Genomic DNA, 16,863 nt, shown 5'->3' on the forward strand with positions numbered 1-16,863 from the left:
ACATAAAATAAATATAATATTTTTTTGGTAAAATTATATATTGTCCTTAATAGTCATTTTATAGTAGGTTATATATGTCATTTAATAATTCATAATAGAGTGATGTCAAGTGAGCAGATTTGGAGGTCCCAATAGAAACTCTCAAATATTAATTATTCTGCTTACCAAAAGTAAGTGCTTATCATAAGATAGTTGATAATCAAGATTTTCTTTGAAAGTAGAGTGTTTATGTTTAGCCATAGACTTTTGGGCCTTGGCGTTTATGTAATGACTAATGAGTAGTCTTTGCCAACGGTACATGTATTTACATGCTTCTAGAGCATGCTTGGTATTTGTACTATTATGACCTTTTGGGTCAGAATCTTTGTTTACAATGATTTATTTAGTTTAAAAAAAAAAAGTCACAACTTACAATTTTGAACATGTGATTTCCACAGTGTCAATTATTTTAAGTAACCATCATAACACAGTTTACATGCTCGAATGCAAATGTTTTCCATGTAAGAATGTTCATTTGAAATTTGAATATAAAGAAATATGGAAATACACTGACAAAATTAATTTGAATAAAATTGAGTAAATTTCAAAAAGTAATTAATGGTAATGAATCGTTCCAATTTAGAGTCAAAAATTAATTTGGATATGTAAAAATAGAAAGTAATCTTAATAAATTGATTACATAAAAATATGGTAATTTTTTTTTGGGTAAGAAATATGATAATTGGATGCATAGAAAGTAATCATAATAAATTGCATACATGAAAATATGGTAATTAAGCGTCTAATATTAAATTCACATGGTAAGGTTTTTCAAAAAAAAAAAAAAGATGTTTAAACTCTTCCACTGCTCCGCATAGCCCTGCACCTGAATAATCATCAGTTATTCGAATTTTCTTCGATTTCTCTCAAGTGAGCCTCTTGCCCCCTTTTATAATTTCGATTCTTATAAGTGTATATACATATATACACACACGCGCGCGCACACATATATATGATTTCTTACTCAAATTGTTTCCTTCAGTTGAATTTTGGGGTGTATATTACAATTATCTGGGTTCAATTCATTTCTTAAGGTTTCAAATGGGTTCAAAATGTTGTTGCTTTGATGATAGCTCACTTGTTATTTAGTATTGGCTATTTCTCAAACCCGATGTTATATTGTATTTTATTGCACGAATTTCTTTTCTTTTTAGTTTCTTACAGAATTTTTGAACTCTTTCATATTGGAATGTGAGATTGTTGGAAATGTTTTGTTGACAGTCAACAAAGTTATAGCCAGATAATTAGAAGCATATGCATACAGATTAGGGTGATATCATACATTTATGCAGTTCTTTAATCAGTTGTTAATTTGTTTAGGCCTTTAGGCTTCAAGGCGATGTGACACAGACAGAGAGGAAACCGTGTCATGGAACGCCAGCATAAGGTATTGGCAACTACAAGTAATCAAGGCCAAGGTGCTAGCAGTGAGAGTTTAGTTGATAGATTTAGTTGTCTTCCGGAAGAAGTTGTCTGTCACATTCTTTCCTATCTCAATGCATTGGATCTCATTCGAGCGAGCAGTGTGTCAAAACGATGCAGAATGTTATATGTTTCAGTCCCGGGATTAAATTTCGATGTAAATGCGCTGCCCGGAGGGAAATGCTGGTGGAAGCGAGCAAAATTGTTGAATCATTTGGATAGGTTATTGATTCAACGCGAGGGTAGCAAGATAGAAAGGTTTCGTATCAGTTGGGTTTTTGAAGGAGTAACTGCATGTAACTGTGAGGAGCATTGTCGAGTGATCACATGGATCTATACTGCTGTGAAGTGTAATGTTGAAGAGTTAGATCTTCAGCTAGCTCTGAACTATAGAGGGAAAACAACAAGTTTAGAGTTGCCATGTTGCACCTTCCGTTGTCCATCTTTGAGGTCCCTAACGCTGGACTTGAAGTTCTGTGTTCTTAAAGCGCCCTCAATCACCATTTGCACTAATCTCCAATCCTTACTATTAAGAAGTGTTATCATTGAGGAGGATTTTTTAAAATGGATATCGAGTTCATGCCAATGCATCAAGGAGTTAACTATTGACTGTGTTCTTAGGCCGAAAAGTATCAGCATTGAGAGCCCATCTTTGGAATCCATTCATTTTGTGTTTGTGGGTAGACGTCAACAATACGAAGACATTGATGCTCTTAGCATTTCTGGTGAAAATCTTCATCGTATACATATTGAGCATATTGACCTGAGATCTTCAGCATGCCACCATTCATTATATATTGTGGCTCCAAATCTCAAATATTTGAATTTAACTGGGAATGTTGCTCGTGGTCTATCTGTGGAGAAATTCATACATTCAGAAGAAGCTATGATATTTCTCAACCCGGGGGAAGATGGTTTTGACAAAGTATTTGAAGTGGTTAGCTGTATACTTGGGGTTAAAGTTCTTCATCTAAACACAGTGACCATAAAGGTAAAATGACACTACCCTGAAGAAAGATACTATTTTTACACTAGTGTGAGCGAAAATTCATATTTATGATTTTAATCTGTGTAAAAGCCATATACATAATATCAGTCTAGAAGAATGCACAGTTGAAAGGATATTACTCATTTAGATTTTCTCGATATATATTGATCGAATAATTTAAGTTGCATTACTGTATTTGATCTCTTATGGAATTTTTGGATTCTCGTCTTTCTTCTGTCTAAATTGTTGCCTTTTATCGTATTGCAGGCTCTATTCAAATTTGGGGAGGGATCCATGCCAGGACTATTTTACAATATCCGTCACCTCTATATCCATACCAAGGGCTTGGAGAATGACCAAGTCTCAGCACTGGTCTCTCTTCTAAGTGAAATGCCAAATTTGAGTACTTTAAACATGAAGTGTGAGCCGAATACTAGGCAATTAAAATCTGTGGAACCGACTCGTGTAAGCAAAACTGTACCCCCCCCCCCCCCCCCCCCCCCCCCCCCGTCTCTCACACACACAACACTAACTAATTAATTAGTTTTCTACCCCTTGCAGGTATCTGTGGGTAAAAAGTGGAAAGCCCAAAGCGTGGCTTGTATTGACCAACTTAAGGCGGCGACATTAGAGATTTCCTATGGAAATAATGAATTGGAGTTAGCGAGGTTCTTGTTGGAGGATGCTAAGAAGTTGAGAAAGATGGTCTTACAATTGAGTGCCTGGTCATACTCTCGGAAGAAATTGAAGCTAGCGAGGGAGTTGCCTTATCCATCAAATCTTATTAGGGCAGTAAACGAAGACAAGATTAATTCTACTGCCACAATTGTCTTTGAGGCTGCTTAAAGTTAAAGATAACAAAGAAGGAAAAACCAAGGGTCATTTTAGTATTTTTCCGGAAGGACTTATTTTATGTTGCATATCTAGAGGCTTTGATGTAATTGCCTAATATCTAAATAAAGGTAACATGTTGAGGATTTATATTGGGTTTGTATATCTATAGTCTTTACTATGGGTCATCCAGCTTATGGGTTTATACATTACTTGTTTGTAAAGGATATGGGATTTGGTGGAGAAAGATGGCAACTACATTCACAAGACTGTTGAGGCTTCAGGCTTTAGGTGCATGGCAGCTTGTACATCAATGTATGGTTGAATGTCCAACGTGCATTCTATGCAAGCCTACAATGTTGGGTGTCAAGGCACTCAGGAGAGTTCAGACCTTGAGTTTTATGCTGAAGGTTTACCAGAGAACGAGAATAAGGTCTGAACTCTCTAACTGATGATGAGATTCTCTAACTGCTATAACAAAACTTATCGTTCACTTGATAGTAAATGGTCAAGAATGTACATGCAAGTACTTGGGGAGAACCAAAAGGGCGTTGGGGTCTCTTCCGGCATTAGCTAAATTAATGTCGTGTTCAAGAATTCATTTACAAATCAAGTTAAAAGGGGACCAGATGAGATTCCACTCTGATATATGATCCGCGGCTGGAGGCTGATAAATCCAATCAGTCTCTGGAAAAAGTACTAGGACCATAGAGGCTTTCCATAACAGCAAACTGCATGTTTTCCGATGGTTTCCAATGGCGCTTCCTTTGATTTATAAACCAGTTGTTTATTTGTTTCTGATCCAAACCCGTCACTTGAGCCAGTGTCATCTTGTCTACTTCCTGCACCATCAAATTCATCATAGTAATCATGCCATGCTTGAGAAATTAACAAACGTAGTTAATAAGTAACACGTACCGTTGGATATGGCCATTTATAGTGAAGGTTCCACCAATCCGTAAGGATTTGCTTAGCATCTTTAGGCAGCTTTCCCTTCTTCTTTTTCTTAGAAAACTCATGCTTCAGAGTGCTTATATAACCACTGTATTTACGCAACAGCTTGTCCTTCAATTCATGATCTTCATGTCTTCGCTGATGATCAGAGTCCTGTACATCGATCTCTCCTCCACTCAAGTCTTCGTCATCAGAAGAATTAACTGCTGGAGCATCAGCTGCAAACACATCACCACTCACAGTTAAAACTAAAGGGAATAGTATGCATGCCAAATGATATACAAAAGATTTCTTCACTTCATACCTAAGTAGCAGACATCTGAAATAAATACAAATGTAACCATCACAAAATACAAAATTAAGAATGTCATAAACTCGACCATTTAAAGATATATATTAAAAGGGACCATATCGAACCCAGAGTACATAAACCCTAGACGCCTCGTAGTTGAAATCAATTATCATATGGTTTCACAAATTGTGAGACCGAAACAAAAGTCAGGTCCCCACAAAGCCACTTTGAGTTGGCCCATATTGTCATGGAGCTCCATTCCATATAGTTATCCAAAAAGAGCTCAGAAGAGGATTTATACATGTAGGATCAGCTTGATGATATGTATGAACATGCATGCATAAAAAAAAAGACCTACTACACACATGGAGAGCAGGATTTCATGTTTCCCGGGATGTGATGTATCATAAAGCTGTCCAATCCCAGCTACATGGCAATGTAGGGTCCACTATAGCACTTACACCTAGCAAACAGAAACCCTGACAGCAAATAGAAAATAAAATCTTAATAATAAGTTCGTCCTATCTTATCGATCAGAAATCAGAAGCAGTGAAATATGAGTGGGAAGCTCTTTCAGACTTTCACACAGTCTGAGACTCTGAGTAGTCTGTGAGCTAAAGCCGCAAGGCACGCAACCTATTATCCCTTGCCCAATGAAACCGAGTTTCTATCTTCAAGTTCCCAGAAAGGTTGCAGAAGAGCTGCAATTATGGTGTAGTGTAGTTTTCAAGGTACTACATGATGACTGGGCTAAGCTAGCTCTCTGCCCAGATCAGTGCATGTGCATATAATCATAGAACATATATACCCACTCACACACTCACCTAGGGGAGCAAAAGCACAGCCACCGTAGATTGAACCAGTACCGGTAGTACTGTAGTTTCAACAGCGGAAACAGCGGGAGTCCATGTGGTCAATGAGTCAACCTCATTATCCAATCATAATCCTATATATCCAATCATAATCCCCATGCTACCCTTCCCATGTGGTTTCCATGCCCATTGTGTCCTAAGCTAAACACACGCATCAGGCATAAAATACCAAATATCAATCTCCCATGCACAGTAGTAAAACACAACCTACCCAACCCAGATCTGTACTTCTGTTTCCGTTCTTTTTTTCTTTTTTCTTTTTTTTCATTCTTGATCAAAACACCAGTAGTAAAACACCCTTTGTTTGTATTTCAACACACACTTTCAGCTAAAAACAAAGTTTAATGAGACTTTTATTGTCAAGAGGCAATCACCAATTAATCAAAGTTCAACTACGCACCGTATGCAGATTGCAGTGATGCACAACAGCACAAAATGCTTAAGCTAGCATATACACCAGAACCATATGTACTAATATAGTACAAAAATTTAAAATGCACACGTGAATCTCCTGATGCCATGAACACTAGTACTCTACTCAATTTAAAAACAACACTATAACTTAACCAACATCAAGGTCAGTGTAGCCAGACTCTAATTACCATAACTAAAGCTTTATAGATCAACTATAAGTGCAAACCCAGCCTATAAATGATGATCATGGATCAAGTGAATCTTTGGGTTGACAGCTTTGTACCATTTGAACCAAACCTATTACAAGAGATTCACGAGATTAGAGTAGCCAGAGACCCTAGAACAATAGATTATGCTTTAGTTCAAACCGACATTGAAGAGATTAGTTACTCAAGATGCCAGAAAGAGATTGAGCATACTAATACAACAAACAGATTTTGGCAGCACAAAGAAAAATACAAGGACATGTAGTTTATCTCCCAAAAATGAATAAGTATCTCATGAGTTAAAACCACGCACCCTAAATATCTACCTATAAGTCACCAAACAAATTCTGCTCCCCACCACTTCACTACATCCCATTATGGACCAGCTATTTTACCATGACCAACGTTTGAAGCATGCATAGCAAAAATATTAGTGTAGCGCAAAGTAGCCTCACAATCACTTGCTCTGGTGCTTTAACACAAACTTCAATTCCTCTATAGTTAGCCATTGATAAGCAGAATGAATATAAAGACTACACGGACATCTATCGCATCCTTCTGTCATAAGGAATTGAAAATTCAAAGACCTGCTCGAGCATGCACGCAATTGACACAAAAGCAATCAAAGCACATTTATATATTAGTTTCAAGCTCAATCAGTTATCAGGTGCCATATAAAGGTAATCCTTTCAAAAGTTCAAACTGTAGGTTTTTTCGCATGCCCAAATTAAACCAGTTAATTATAGTAAAAACCAGCTTTCCACACCTTAAGGTCCAACAAAATCCATAACCTCCAAGCCCCCCAACTAGATTCACACCATGAGAGCAGCTTTTTGTTTCGAAGTTTTGCCAAAAAAAAAAACAGCATGTTACCATACAATATCTATAAATTTTGAGGCTTGGAACACATAAAGTAATGCTGAAATAACGATTTCTGCGACAAAACCCATATGCACCAAGTACAAAACCCCGTGGACTCATTTAGTATACAATTAGATGCATAACCTCAAAAGTAGGAGATCAACAGGTGATTAAAAGAATATAAGGTCATTCATTCGACATAATATTTTGGAAGTGTAACCAAGTGTACTTAACCTGCCTTATCAATATATCTAACTGGTGTTCGTCACAGGATTCCATAAAAGGAATCTTCTTGTATTGCCAACGAAGATGATTAGAAGAACAAGAGTTTAATTAGATTGAATTCTATATGATTGAAATTGCCAGCAGTTATTCCTAACAATTATTTATAGTACTCTTAATTCAAAATGGAATTACTTGATCCAGTAGAATACCTTTCCCGAGGTAAAGTTACTAATTCCCACCCATGGTATGCACTAAAACTTAAGCTATATCATAGTTAATTAACTTCTGGTCAGTACACAATACTCAAGATCACTAGGGAGCATTTCCATAACAGATATGCACCTACAATGAAAACTAACTAGGCAGTCTAGGCCAATCACTTGGTAGAAGCCTAGACCAATAATCCAAGATGTATTTAATTTCCCCATAAGCAAGTCAGCTTTTGTGCTAGAGCAAGAGCTACTACAACTGACAATTTCAACCGCCATAATTTCACACTGATTTTTCTTAAGAACTCACAAGTTGAAAAGCTAATAAGATTCTATACATCCTCAAACAGTATCTACAGTTCTTCTAGAAAAAAGAAAAAAAAGTGTCTATATTTGAAAACATAACTGTATATCTTTTTTTTTTTTTCCTTTTTTTTTTTGGGGTCAAGGCAAACATTTTGCTACAAATATCTAGCTAATTATCACTGTAACCTAGAAAAAGAAACATTGAAGGATGTTACAGACATCCCAAAGTACATCTATATATACATGACAAAAAATCAAAAATATTAAGATTTCATACATAAACAATGCCTGGTTCTGAACATATCTAAACAAACAGACAACTTGGCCACCTTATGGTGTATAATCAAGCATATGATATTTTTGTCACTCCCCAAATCTTTCCTGCGAGTGTAGTTAAAAAACCCGGAAAATTAACCCTACCAAAGTCACTTAAATGTAAACAAAATATTGTGTAGTAGTGCCATCATGATATGCAAGAAGTTTGGCCAAGACAAAAATAAAACAACACCTACTAAGCTCAAGCTCAATCCCTAAACATATTTCTTGACCATTATTCAGTTACCTGGTGTCAACATTCCAAATATGAAATGTCAAAATCTGGGTTATACATTCAGTCCTTCCTGCAGTGTACTGTCCATTAATTAATTAATGGGATATTTTTACAAGCTTTGAAGTAAATAGATTGGTATTTAGGGTTTGCTGATCTCAGTCAAACTTTTGAGTTATTTCAGTAAGAGCAAAAGCTTTTACAAGTAAAAAGGGAACTCAGCCTAGGAATCAAAACCAAGTTCTTCCTATCAGTTATTTCCTGCTAGTGTGCACTGAGTTTGTCCTAACGTGAGCCTACCTAGCTATCTCCTGATCTGGGTCATTGAAATAGCCAAAAAAAAAAAATTGAAATTAGGTAATTAAGAGAGAGTTGAAAGAATACTGGTATTGGCGAGATTGTTGAGCTGCGTCTCCATGCTGTTCAAGAAGGTGATTGCTTCGTTGAACGGCTTTGTCAGATCCGATTTGTACTTCAACAATATATCACAGTAAGTTTCCTGACCATCAAAAGAGACCAAGAAATCAAATCAAATAAGGCGCACAGTAGCAAAACACAGGCAGATAATACGACAGAGCGTCTGAAGAGTAAGATAGAAATTACCATGAACTCATCGAGCTCAGGATCGACACCCATGCAAGTCGAACCGACGGTTATCCTACTGAGCTGATCACTTTCTCGCCGGATTTCCTCCAAAATATGCGCTATTTGCGGAGGCGCTCCCACCTGTATACGGAATCCAATGTTCTTATGCATTAATAAACCATATGTACATAAGAGAGCAACGTAGTACTAGTACTCAACCTTTTGGCAATCGATGTAAGCTTGAACAAGATTAGGGTAGAGAGGATGAGAAGCGATCTTAGCATTAACGGTAGTACACGACACCTCTTCTCCTCCTCGTTGATTTCCTGCTACCGCCACCGAAACACAATCGGACACGGTGGATGAATTAGAACCCGAGTAATAATATACCGGGTCGGAGCTACTCCCGGGTACAACCGCCGTTAGAGGCTCGAATCTCCTGTAGTAGTCGGCGAGTGGCGAGTTTTCCTGTGGCATAGCGATTGAAGAAGAATAGTAATAATGATCAGAACCACTACTGAAACCGCAGAGTTCTTCCATGGTTACTGTTTCCGAGGAGAGGTGAGAAAGTGAGGAAGGGAGTTGAGTTAAATTATAGATGGAGAGTGGGGAAGTGTGAGGCCAGAGTGAGAGCACAGATTGATTATAGTTTAGTTGAAAATTGAGTAACTAATCCCCTTAATTATAGCACGATAGAAAGACAAGTCAAAAGTCAACTCGAGTTGCATAGAGCTATAGAGGTAGTTCTTAACTTCTTATGAATGTGAAAATGGTTGGGCGGATTAGTATTAATTAAGTGAATAATTTGAGTTGAGTGTTGAGTTATTCTTTATTGGGAAGGGTACGTAACAGTTAGCGTACGAACCACTGCCAAAACTCGAAAGAGAGAGAGAGAGAGAGAGGAAGTCCCCCACAACATACGCAACGCTGGCTACTATGAGTCTGTAACCATGCTAGTTCTGTAGATTGACAGTAAGTATGCCTGAACATGACTATGACGAGAGATGGAGAGAGAGAGAGAGATGCAGTGAGACAATGAGTCAGTGACTGAGTGACCGGTGCTTAGTTGAATGAACTGGTCAGTATAATTACCATGCGAACCAGCCTCACCGCATCGTAATCGGATCACTTTCTTTCTGCTGGTAATGATGAACAAAAGTGAGTTGAAATTCCACGATTCTCATCTGATAAAAAAAAAGAGAAAGACAAGGGGCTATGTACATATTGGCGTAGCTTGCATCATTGAAATTCCTCGATTCTCATCTCAGATGTTATTCTCGATCTTTTCCCAGAGATAATTATTTTATTAATCAAATCTCCTGGTATAATTCCAATACATATTTTCCTCATATGAAGTTACGAACCTAATTGAGCAGAATAATTTAGCAAACCAATAGTTATTAACATAGGAAACGAATATGAAACTTTGAATGAACCAAAGGGTGAAGAGACAAAATCATATATTGCACATATTTTAAGCTGTGAAATGGTGGAAAAAGTAGAAGTTTAAACTAAGTAGAGTAGATTGAATGGCCGAATTAGGGTTGAGAAACGTGATTAAAACCCTAGAATATATAAAAACTGATTCCCCACAAGCTTATGTCTCCAAAAGCAAATCTCATGCTATGTAGATACGCTCCCACCATATCATATAGAGTATCATACATACTACAGAGAACTTATTGTGGGTTTCAAATATATATTGTTAATAAAAATGATGTTTTTCATGGAGGAGTAAAATTTACACTCTTTATTTACAATTTACACTCATGAATTTTTTTTAGTAACTTAAATTTTGTCTTTTCATAAGAAATCTAACGAAAACAATAAAAGAATTAGTGTAAATTGCAAATTATGGAGTGTGAATTTCATTCTTCTTCTCATATTGTACTAGAAATGATATATATGATAGAAATGATATATATGATTTACTGTTTACAAAATACCATAATGCCTTTTAGTGCAAAAGTTGTGAATTGTTATTGCATAATTCATATTTTAAGAGTAGTTTGGTATTGTGATAGACAAGAAGAATCATTTTCAATACAATATATGAAGAAGTATAGTTTTATTTGCATACATAATATTTCGAATGTAGAATTCGAATAAATGTATGTTTTTCTTATCATCGCCGATATATCTAGCCATGTTTAGTGCAAAACACACAAATGAAATGCAAGTACGAAACACATAAAAGGAAATGTAATTTTCACATCATTTCTAAGATGATGAAATATGCGGTGATTGTTGATAGTTAATCTTGTAGAATGACAACGAGAGAATAATGATGACAACACACTGAGAATAAAAGAGTTAGCTTGATATTGGGCACTAGGGAGAGCATAATTTTTTTTTTTTTTTTACTTTCTATGACCTCGGGAAAAAAAAGATTTGAACTTGAGATCTCATTTATCATCATTATAAAGAAAAATACGATTTCAGCATTTAATTTTCATTGTACTCTTGAAGTACTTGGAGTCTGGACACCCCTTTTGATAATATATATATTTCGATTGCCATAATGTCTTTTAGTGAAAAAGTTGTGAAATGTTATTGCATAATTTATATATTAAGAGTAGTTTGGTATTGTGATAGACAAGAATTGAAGAATCATTTTTTATACAATATTTAAAGAAGTGTAGTTTTATCTGCATACTTAATGTTTCGAATGAGTGTAGTTTTATTTACACTCTATTTTACAATTTTTTATCGTAATTTAAATTTTATCTTTTTATAAGAAATCCAACTCCGTTTCGAAAAAAAAAATCCAACTAAAACAAAGAAAATAATGAGTGTAGATCGTAAACTATGAAGTGTGAATTTCATTATCTTTCTCATATTATATTAGAAATAGGGTGGTGCTATTCACACACCCTTTTTCTCTATTCACACACCTCTTCTAATTTTCTATTACTTTAATTCAATCTTTTTTATAAATTACCCTAACTACCCTCCCTTGTAAATCTGTTTTTTTTTGTTTTTTTTTTTTTTTTTCTATTTGACATTTCAATCATGAATCAAACATCATTATACAATAAATCAATTTTTTTTACCTATAAATGAAGGAAAAATAATACGTTTATTAAGTTGAATGACATGTATTATTAGACAAAGTATGTGCTTCCCAAGTAATCACCTTCACCCAACTGAATCCAAATTGTAAAGTTTGTCCTCATACTTTGCAAAGTACCAAACTCAATGCTTGTTTATTTATGACTCTTAATCCAGATGCATAATCCTCAAATAAAATAAAAAAATTAAAAAAATATGGAATCAACGTTTTATCCACTTCAGCCACAAGCTTCCACATTGCAGTTGATGATGTACACAAAATTTGGAGATGCTCTACATAATATTGAATGCAATGAGTTGCAATCTTCGTGTGGGGACAAAATTATGTTCTACTAGCATAATATAGTAGAACAAATCATGTTTATAATCATAAGGCCATCATTATTAGGCTGTTGCAAAGTTTTATAGTTGCTCAATGGATTCAAATACACTAAATAATTTTAGTTAGAATCTTAATTAACAGGAATAATGGATTCAAAGGGGCTCGAATGATCACTAAACTTTTTTTTTTTTTTTCCATGTCTCCATTGCAAATCAAATGTAAAATTTTCTCAAAAGATGGGTCTAATGTTTCTTTTTCCACCATGATTAAACTTCAAAGCATCATATTAGAGAGATAGAATGACTATGCTACATAAGTTTTTGATGAAAAATAAAAGAGGGAATCGAAAAGAGTTTTGAAGTCCTCTGTGTCTGCGGAAAAATAAGGGTTTAGGATTTGAGAATGACTGACTTGCCAAATAGAAAAAAAAAAAGAAACATAATTATAAGGAAGGGTAGTTAGGGTAATTTTTAAAATAAATTGAATTAAAGTAATAGAAAAATGGAGGGGGTTTGTGAATAGAGAAAAAGGGTGTGTGAATAGCACCACCCTAGAAATACCATATATGATATATTGTTTACAAAAATACCATAATGCCTTTTAGTGCAAAAGTTGTGAATTGTTATTGCATAATTCATATATTAAGAGTAGTTTGGTATTGTGATAGACAAGAATCGAAGAATCATTTTTGATACAATATTTGAAGAAGTATATTTTTATTTGCACACCTAATGTTTCGATTTACCATAATGTCTTTTAGTGCAAAAGTTGTGAAATGTTATTGCGTAATTTATATATTAAGAGTAGTTTGGTATTGTGATAGACAAGAATTGAAGAATCATTTTTGATACAATATTTGAAGAAGTATATTTTTATTTGCATGCCTAATGTTTCGATTTACCATAATGTCTTTTAGTGCAAAAGTTGTGAAATGTTATTGCGTAATTTATATATTAAGAGTAGTTTGGTATTGTGATAGACAAGAATCGAAGAATCATTTTTGATACAATATTTGAAGAAGTATATTTTTATTTGCATACCTAATGTTTCGATTTACCATAATGTCTTTTAGTGCAAAAGTTGTGAAATGTTATTGCGTAATTTATATATTAAGAGTAGTTTGGTATTGTGATAGACAAGAATCGAAGAATCATTTTTGATAAAATATTTAAAGAAGTGTAGTTTAATTTGCATACCTAATATTTCGAATGTAGAATTTGAATAAAGGTATGTTTTTCTTATTGTGCGTATATATCTAGTCATGTTTAGTGCAAAATGCACAAATGGAACGTAAGTATGAAACACATAAAGAAAATTATGTTTCACATCATTTATAATCATGAAGATGATGAAATATGCGGTGATGGTTGATAGTTCTTGTAGCATACAACGAGAGAATAATGATGACAACACGCTGAGAATAAAAGAGTTAGCTTGATATTGGGCACTAGAGAGAGCATAAAAGATATTTTTTCACTTTCTATGATCTTAGGGAAAAAAAAATGTGAACTTTGAGATCACATTTATCATGATTGTAAAGATAAATGAAATACGATTTGAGCATTTAGTTTTCGTTGTGCTTTTGAAGTACTCTGGGGTGGGGTGCATATGTCATGAAGAGATTGGGCTGATTGCATAACGGGCTTGTGTAGAGGCTGGATGATTGGCATGGGCCAATGGGCTCAATTAAATACTCTATAGCCCACAGACATAACAGTAACACCCGCCGTTTTCAGTTGAGAAACAGCCGCCAACGATTAACGGTAATATCATCTTCTCCTTCTTAAGACCCATTTATCTTATGTAAGCTTAAGCTTTAAGCTTATATTCATCTATCTTATCTTATAATATTATCTTTATAACCCATATAAAGTTGAGACTTCTTTCGAATCAAATCCACACTTTTTTACTTGTGGCTCTTTTCAATCCCTCCAAATTGTGCCCATAAGGTGTTTGACAAAATGCCCAGGTGAAGTTGCACGAGTATCTGGGAATGGATTTGGCACATTGCTGCTTAGAGGGCAATGCTGATGCGGTGGAGTTTTGTCCGCACGAATCGTATCGCCATGTTCTGGCGGCTTCAACTTACACATTGCAAGAGGGCGATCAGCCGAGTCGAGCAGGAAGCATATCGCTTTTCAGTGTTGATGCTGACACGGCTCGCCTGGATTTGTGTCAGCGCATTGAAACGGCGGGAATCTTTGATATAAAGTGGAACCCAGTTGGAGAATGCGGTGATCCTCTTCTTGCGCAAGCTGATGCTGATGGTTACTTGAGAATTCTCAGTCTTGGGTGCTCTTCAGATGAAGCAAAAGGTAAGGCATGACTGTGTCTAGGTTGACTTTGGAGCTAAAACTTCAATTTGCTCGTTGAGTTGTGGCAATGATCATATTTGAGCTCAAGTGAAAGTTTGAAACTGATGATGTATCAGCAAAGGTGTAAACTTTTCTTTGTGATCACCGTTCTTCTCATTTAGGTGTTGTTATAAATTTTTGGTGCAGGGTTTTCTTTGAGAGAGATAGCTGATGAAAAGATCAGTTCTTCCATGTGCCTTTTCCTGGATTGGAACCCTTCAGCCACATCCATCACCGTGGGGCTTTCGGATGGTTCTGTCTCGATAGTTTCAGTGGGGGAGTCGCAGCTTGAGACTCAAGAATCGTGGAAAGCGCATGATTTTGAGGTTTGGACAACTTCATTTGATACCCACCAGCCCCAGTTAGTATACAGCGGCTCAGATGACTGCAAATTCAAATGCTGGGATTTGCGAGATGGTCCGTCGAAGTTGGCATTTCAGAATTCCAAGGTCCATACAATGGGAGTTACTTGCATAGCCAAAAACCCCAACGACCCCAATACTGTACTTACTGGTAGCTATGATGAGTACCTAAGGGTATGGGATGTAAGATCAATATCAAAACCAGTTAATGAAACGTCTACTTGTTTAGGAGGAGGAGTCTGGAGAATCAAGTACCATCCGTTTGTAAGCGGTCTAGTCTTGGCAGCTTGTATGCACAATGGCTTTTCTATTGTCAAGATTAATGGGGATAAAACTCAAGTCATTGAAACATACACTAAGCATGAGTCACTTGCATATGGAGCTGATTGGCATAGAGAGGTATCATTCCGTGAAGGCAAAGAAAATAGCACTTTAGTCGCAACGTGCTCGTTTTATGACCGCCTTCTCCGGATATGGATGCCCAAAAGTGATTTGAAGTTGCACCAGGACATTGTGCTTTGATCACATCTTCCTAGTTAAATTGGGAACGATGGTGTCCCTTTTGGGGATTCGGCTTTGGCACCTGGTTAGGTATGCATTACTCCTCGAAACTTCAAGTTATGGTTATGTCAAGGTTAAACAAATCATCATGCTTACTACTTTCTAAACTAAAGCTCAGAGAGCAACACAACCCATTGGAACATGGGCTTATGCATTAATCATGGTACCTATGCTTGTCTTTTTTCTATTAATTGCTTCAAGTAATTCAAGTTCTGGCTATGTATTAAACAAGTAACCCATGAAACAGGGGTCCTGGTTTTACTGCCTTTGAGGTCTGTAAACAAATACAAAGTTGGTCTTGGGTCATGGATTTGGATTTGACCTTACTTCTCAATAAAATTCCTAATGATCCTAAAGCTGTTTAGCATTTGGGCAACTTTCAATAAACTAGAGCTACTCATCAGAATGGTACTTGAATCTTTCCATTTGGTTTAACCCAATTTTAATCATAAATACAACGAGCCCACTGAAGAAAGATTTGCTGTAAATAGCTCCAAGGATTATTCTTTTGTTTTGTCACCTTTTTCTTGTCATGTCCTATTTTGATCGATTCCTTGTTCGATTTGAGAGGGAGAGATAATGTTTTTGAGGTTGAGCTTCCATGACCCTTATATCTCATTCCAAACCATCACTGCAGTTGTGATCACTGTGGTTCATAATCTGACAATCACTTTCCCTATTTTTTTGTCTTCACTATATTTCCCATTCATGTGGGGACTAAAGTAAACCACAAGAAGACAGCATCACTCCCTGTGTTCATTGAATTCCTTTCAGGTTAATGAAGCCGATGGTCCCATAAGCAAATTTTCCACACCTCATTTTGAAAAATACAGTAGAAAACATACAAGGGAACAAATAAATGGTGTTAAATCAATGAACATTGGCTTGGTCCACAAATTATCACAAGTCACAACTTTGGATGTTTCGCTATTGTCATGTTGGTTATATTGGAAATTTGGAAGGGGATTGTATATATAATCTAATTTTACTCAAATTATGCATTCTCTATTATTACTTGCTCAGAGAAACTTATTTTTGTTTATCTTATGAGAATCACATGATTGGAAAATCAATCCAATTTCTTCGATTCCTTTTAAAAACAATATGAAACTGTTTAAACTTGATCAATATATAGGAATTGATCAATCATTTGATCAAAATATAGGTGTTGATCAATCATTAAGAGAAAAGAATGGTGTTGGACAGAGAGGTATATGATTTCGGTAAGATCTTACTTATATTGGCTAGTCAAGTGGGATCGTTGGACAAGATCTGCTTCATGATTGGAGCTAAATAAAATAAGAAACAATAAAATTATAAAGTTCTAAGAAGTATAACATGGGTCTCTGTCCTTGAAGCTCTGGCTGTCCATGCACGTGAAAATGTTTCTTTTTCTTTTCCTCCAAAATTTTGAAACAAGAAAAAGCTAGTTGAGTACAGA

General features: G+C 35.7%; 3 protein-coding genes across 4 annotated transcripts; 2 read left to right on the plus strand and 1 right to left on the minus strand.

Moving 5' to 3' along the window:
• Nucleotides 1-1,408: 1,408 nt before the first annotated feature.
• LOC133744936 (FBD-associated F-box protein At1g66310-like) lies at nucleotides 1,409-3,295 on the plus strand. The gene is made up of 3 exons (XM_062172959.1): nucleotides 1,409-2,452; nucleotides 2,717-2,914; nucleotides 3,011-3,295. The coding sequence occupies exons 1-3, from the start codon at nucleotides 1,409-1,411 to the stop codon at nucleotides 3,293-3,295; spliced, it is 1,527 nt and encodes a 508-aa protein (XP_062028943.1).
• Nucleotides 3,296-3,749: 454 nt separating this feature from the next.
• Nucleotides 3,750-9,519, minus strand: LOC133706768 (homeobox protein knotted-1-like 6). Its single transcript, XM_062132311.1, has 5 exons — nucleotides 8,971-9,519; nucleotides 8,770-8,892; nucleotides 8,551-8,665; nucleotides 4,199-4,452; nucleotides 3,750-4,122 (listed from the first exon to the last, which is right to left on the minus strand). The coding sequence occupies exons 1-5, from the start codon at nucleotides 9,289-9,291 to the stop codon at nucleotides 3,961-3,963; spliced, it is 975 nt and encodes a 324-aa protein (XP_061988295.1). The 5' UTR covers nucleotides 9,292-9,519; the 3' UTR covers nucleotides 3,750-3,960.
• Nucleotides 9,520-13,756: 4,237 nt separating this feature from the next.
• On the plus strand, nucleotides 13,757-15,782 carry LOC133745432 (uncharacterized). 2 transcript variants are annotated; one of them, XM_062173507.1, is made up of 3 exons: nucleotides 13,757-13,908; nucleotides 14,115-14,460; nucleotides 14,647-15,782. In XM_062173507.1, exons 1-3 carry the CDS (start codon nucleotides 13,822-13,824, stop codon nucleotides 15,381-15,383), a joined length of 1,170 nt encoding a protein of 389 aa, XP_062029491.1. In that variant the 5' UTR covers nucleotides 13,757-13,821; the 3' UTR covers nucleotides 15,384-15,782. The 2 variants fall into 2 exon arrangements, with proteins under 2 accessions (XP_062029491.1, XP_062029492.1); XM_062173508.1 differs by having other exon boundaries at nucleotides 13,860-13,908; nucleotides 14,095-14,460.
• Nucleotides 15,783-16,863: the final 1,081 nt, after the last annotated feature.

This window comes from Rosa rugosa, chromosome 4, assembly GCF_958449725.1.
Source record: "Rosa rugosa chromosome 4, drRosRugo1.1, whole genome shotgun sequence".
Classification (NCBI taxonomy): Eukaryota; Viridiplantae; Streptophyta; class Magnoliopsida; order Rosales; family Rosaceae; genus Rosa; species Rosa rugosa.

Excerpts from the sequence above, each read along its gene's own strand:
- LOC133744936 (XM_062172959.1), top strand. The coding sequence starts at position 1,409 with ATGGAACGCCAGCATAAGGTATTGGCAACTACAAGTAATCAAGGCCAA. Across the intron at positions 2,453-2,716 it reads TAAACACAGTGACCATAAAG|GCTCTATTCAAATTTGGGGA; the intron begins GTAAAATGACAC and ends ATCGTATTGCAG. Across the intron at positions 2,915-3,010 it reads AATCTGTGGAACCGACTCGT|GTATCTGTGGGTAAAAAGTG; the intron begins GTAAGCAAAACT and ends TACCCCTTGCAG.
- LOC133706768 (XM_062132311.1), bottom strand. The coding sequence starts at position 9,291 with ATGGAAGAACTCTGCGGTTTCAGTAGTGGTTCTGATCATTATTACTAT. Across the intron at positions 8,893-8,970 it reads CTTACATCGATTGCCAAAAG|GTGGGAGCGCCTCCGCAAAT; the intron begins GTTGAGTACTAG and ends TTCCGTATACAG. Across the intron at positions 4,123-4,198 it reads ATAAATGGCCATATCCAACG|GAAGTAGACAAGATGACACT; the intron begins GTACGTGTTACT and ends TTGATGGTGCAG.
- LOC133745432 (XM_062173507.1), top strand. The coding sequence starts at position 13,822 with ATGGGCTCAATTAAATACTCTATAGCCCACAGACATAACAGTAACACC. Across the intron at positions 13,909-14,114 it reads ACAGCCGCCAACGATTAACG|GTGAAGTTGCACGAGTATCT; the intron begins GTAATATCATCT and ends CAAAATGCCCAG. Across the intron at positions 14,461-14,646 it reads CTCTTCAGATGAAGCAAAAG|GGTTTTCTTTGAGAGAGATA; the intron begins GTAAGGCATGAC and ends TTTTTGGTGCAG.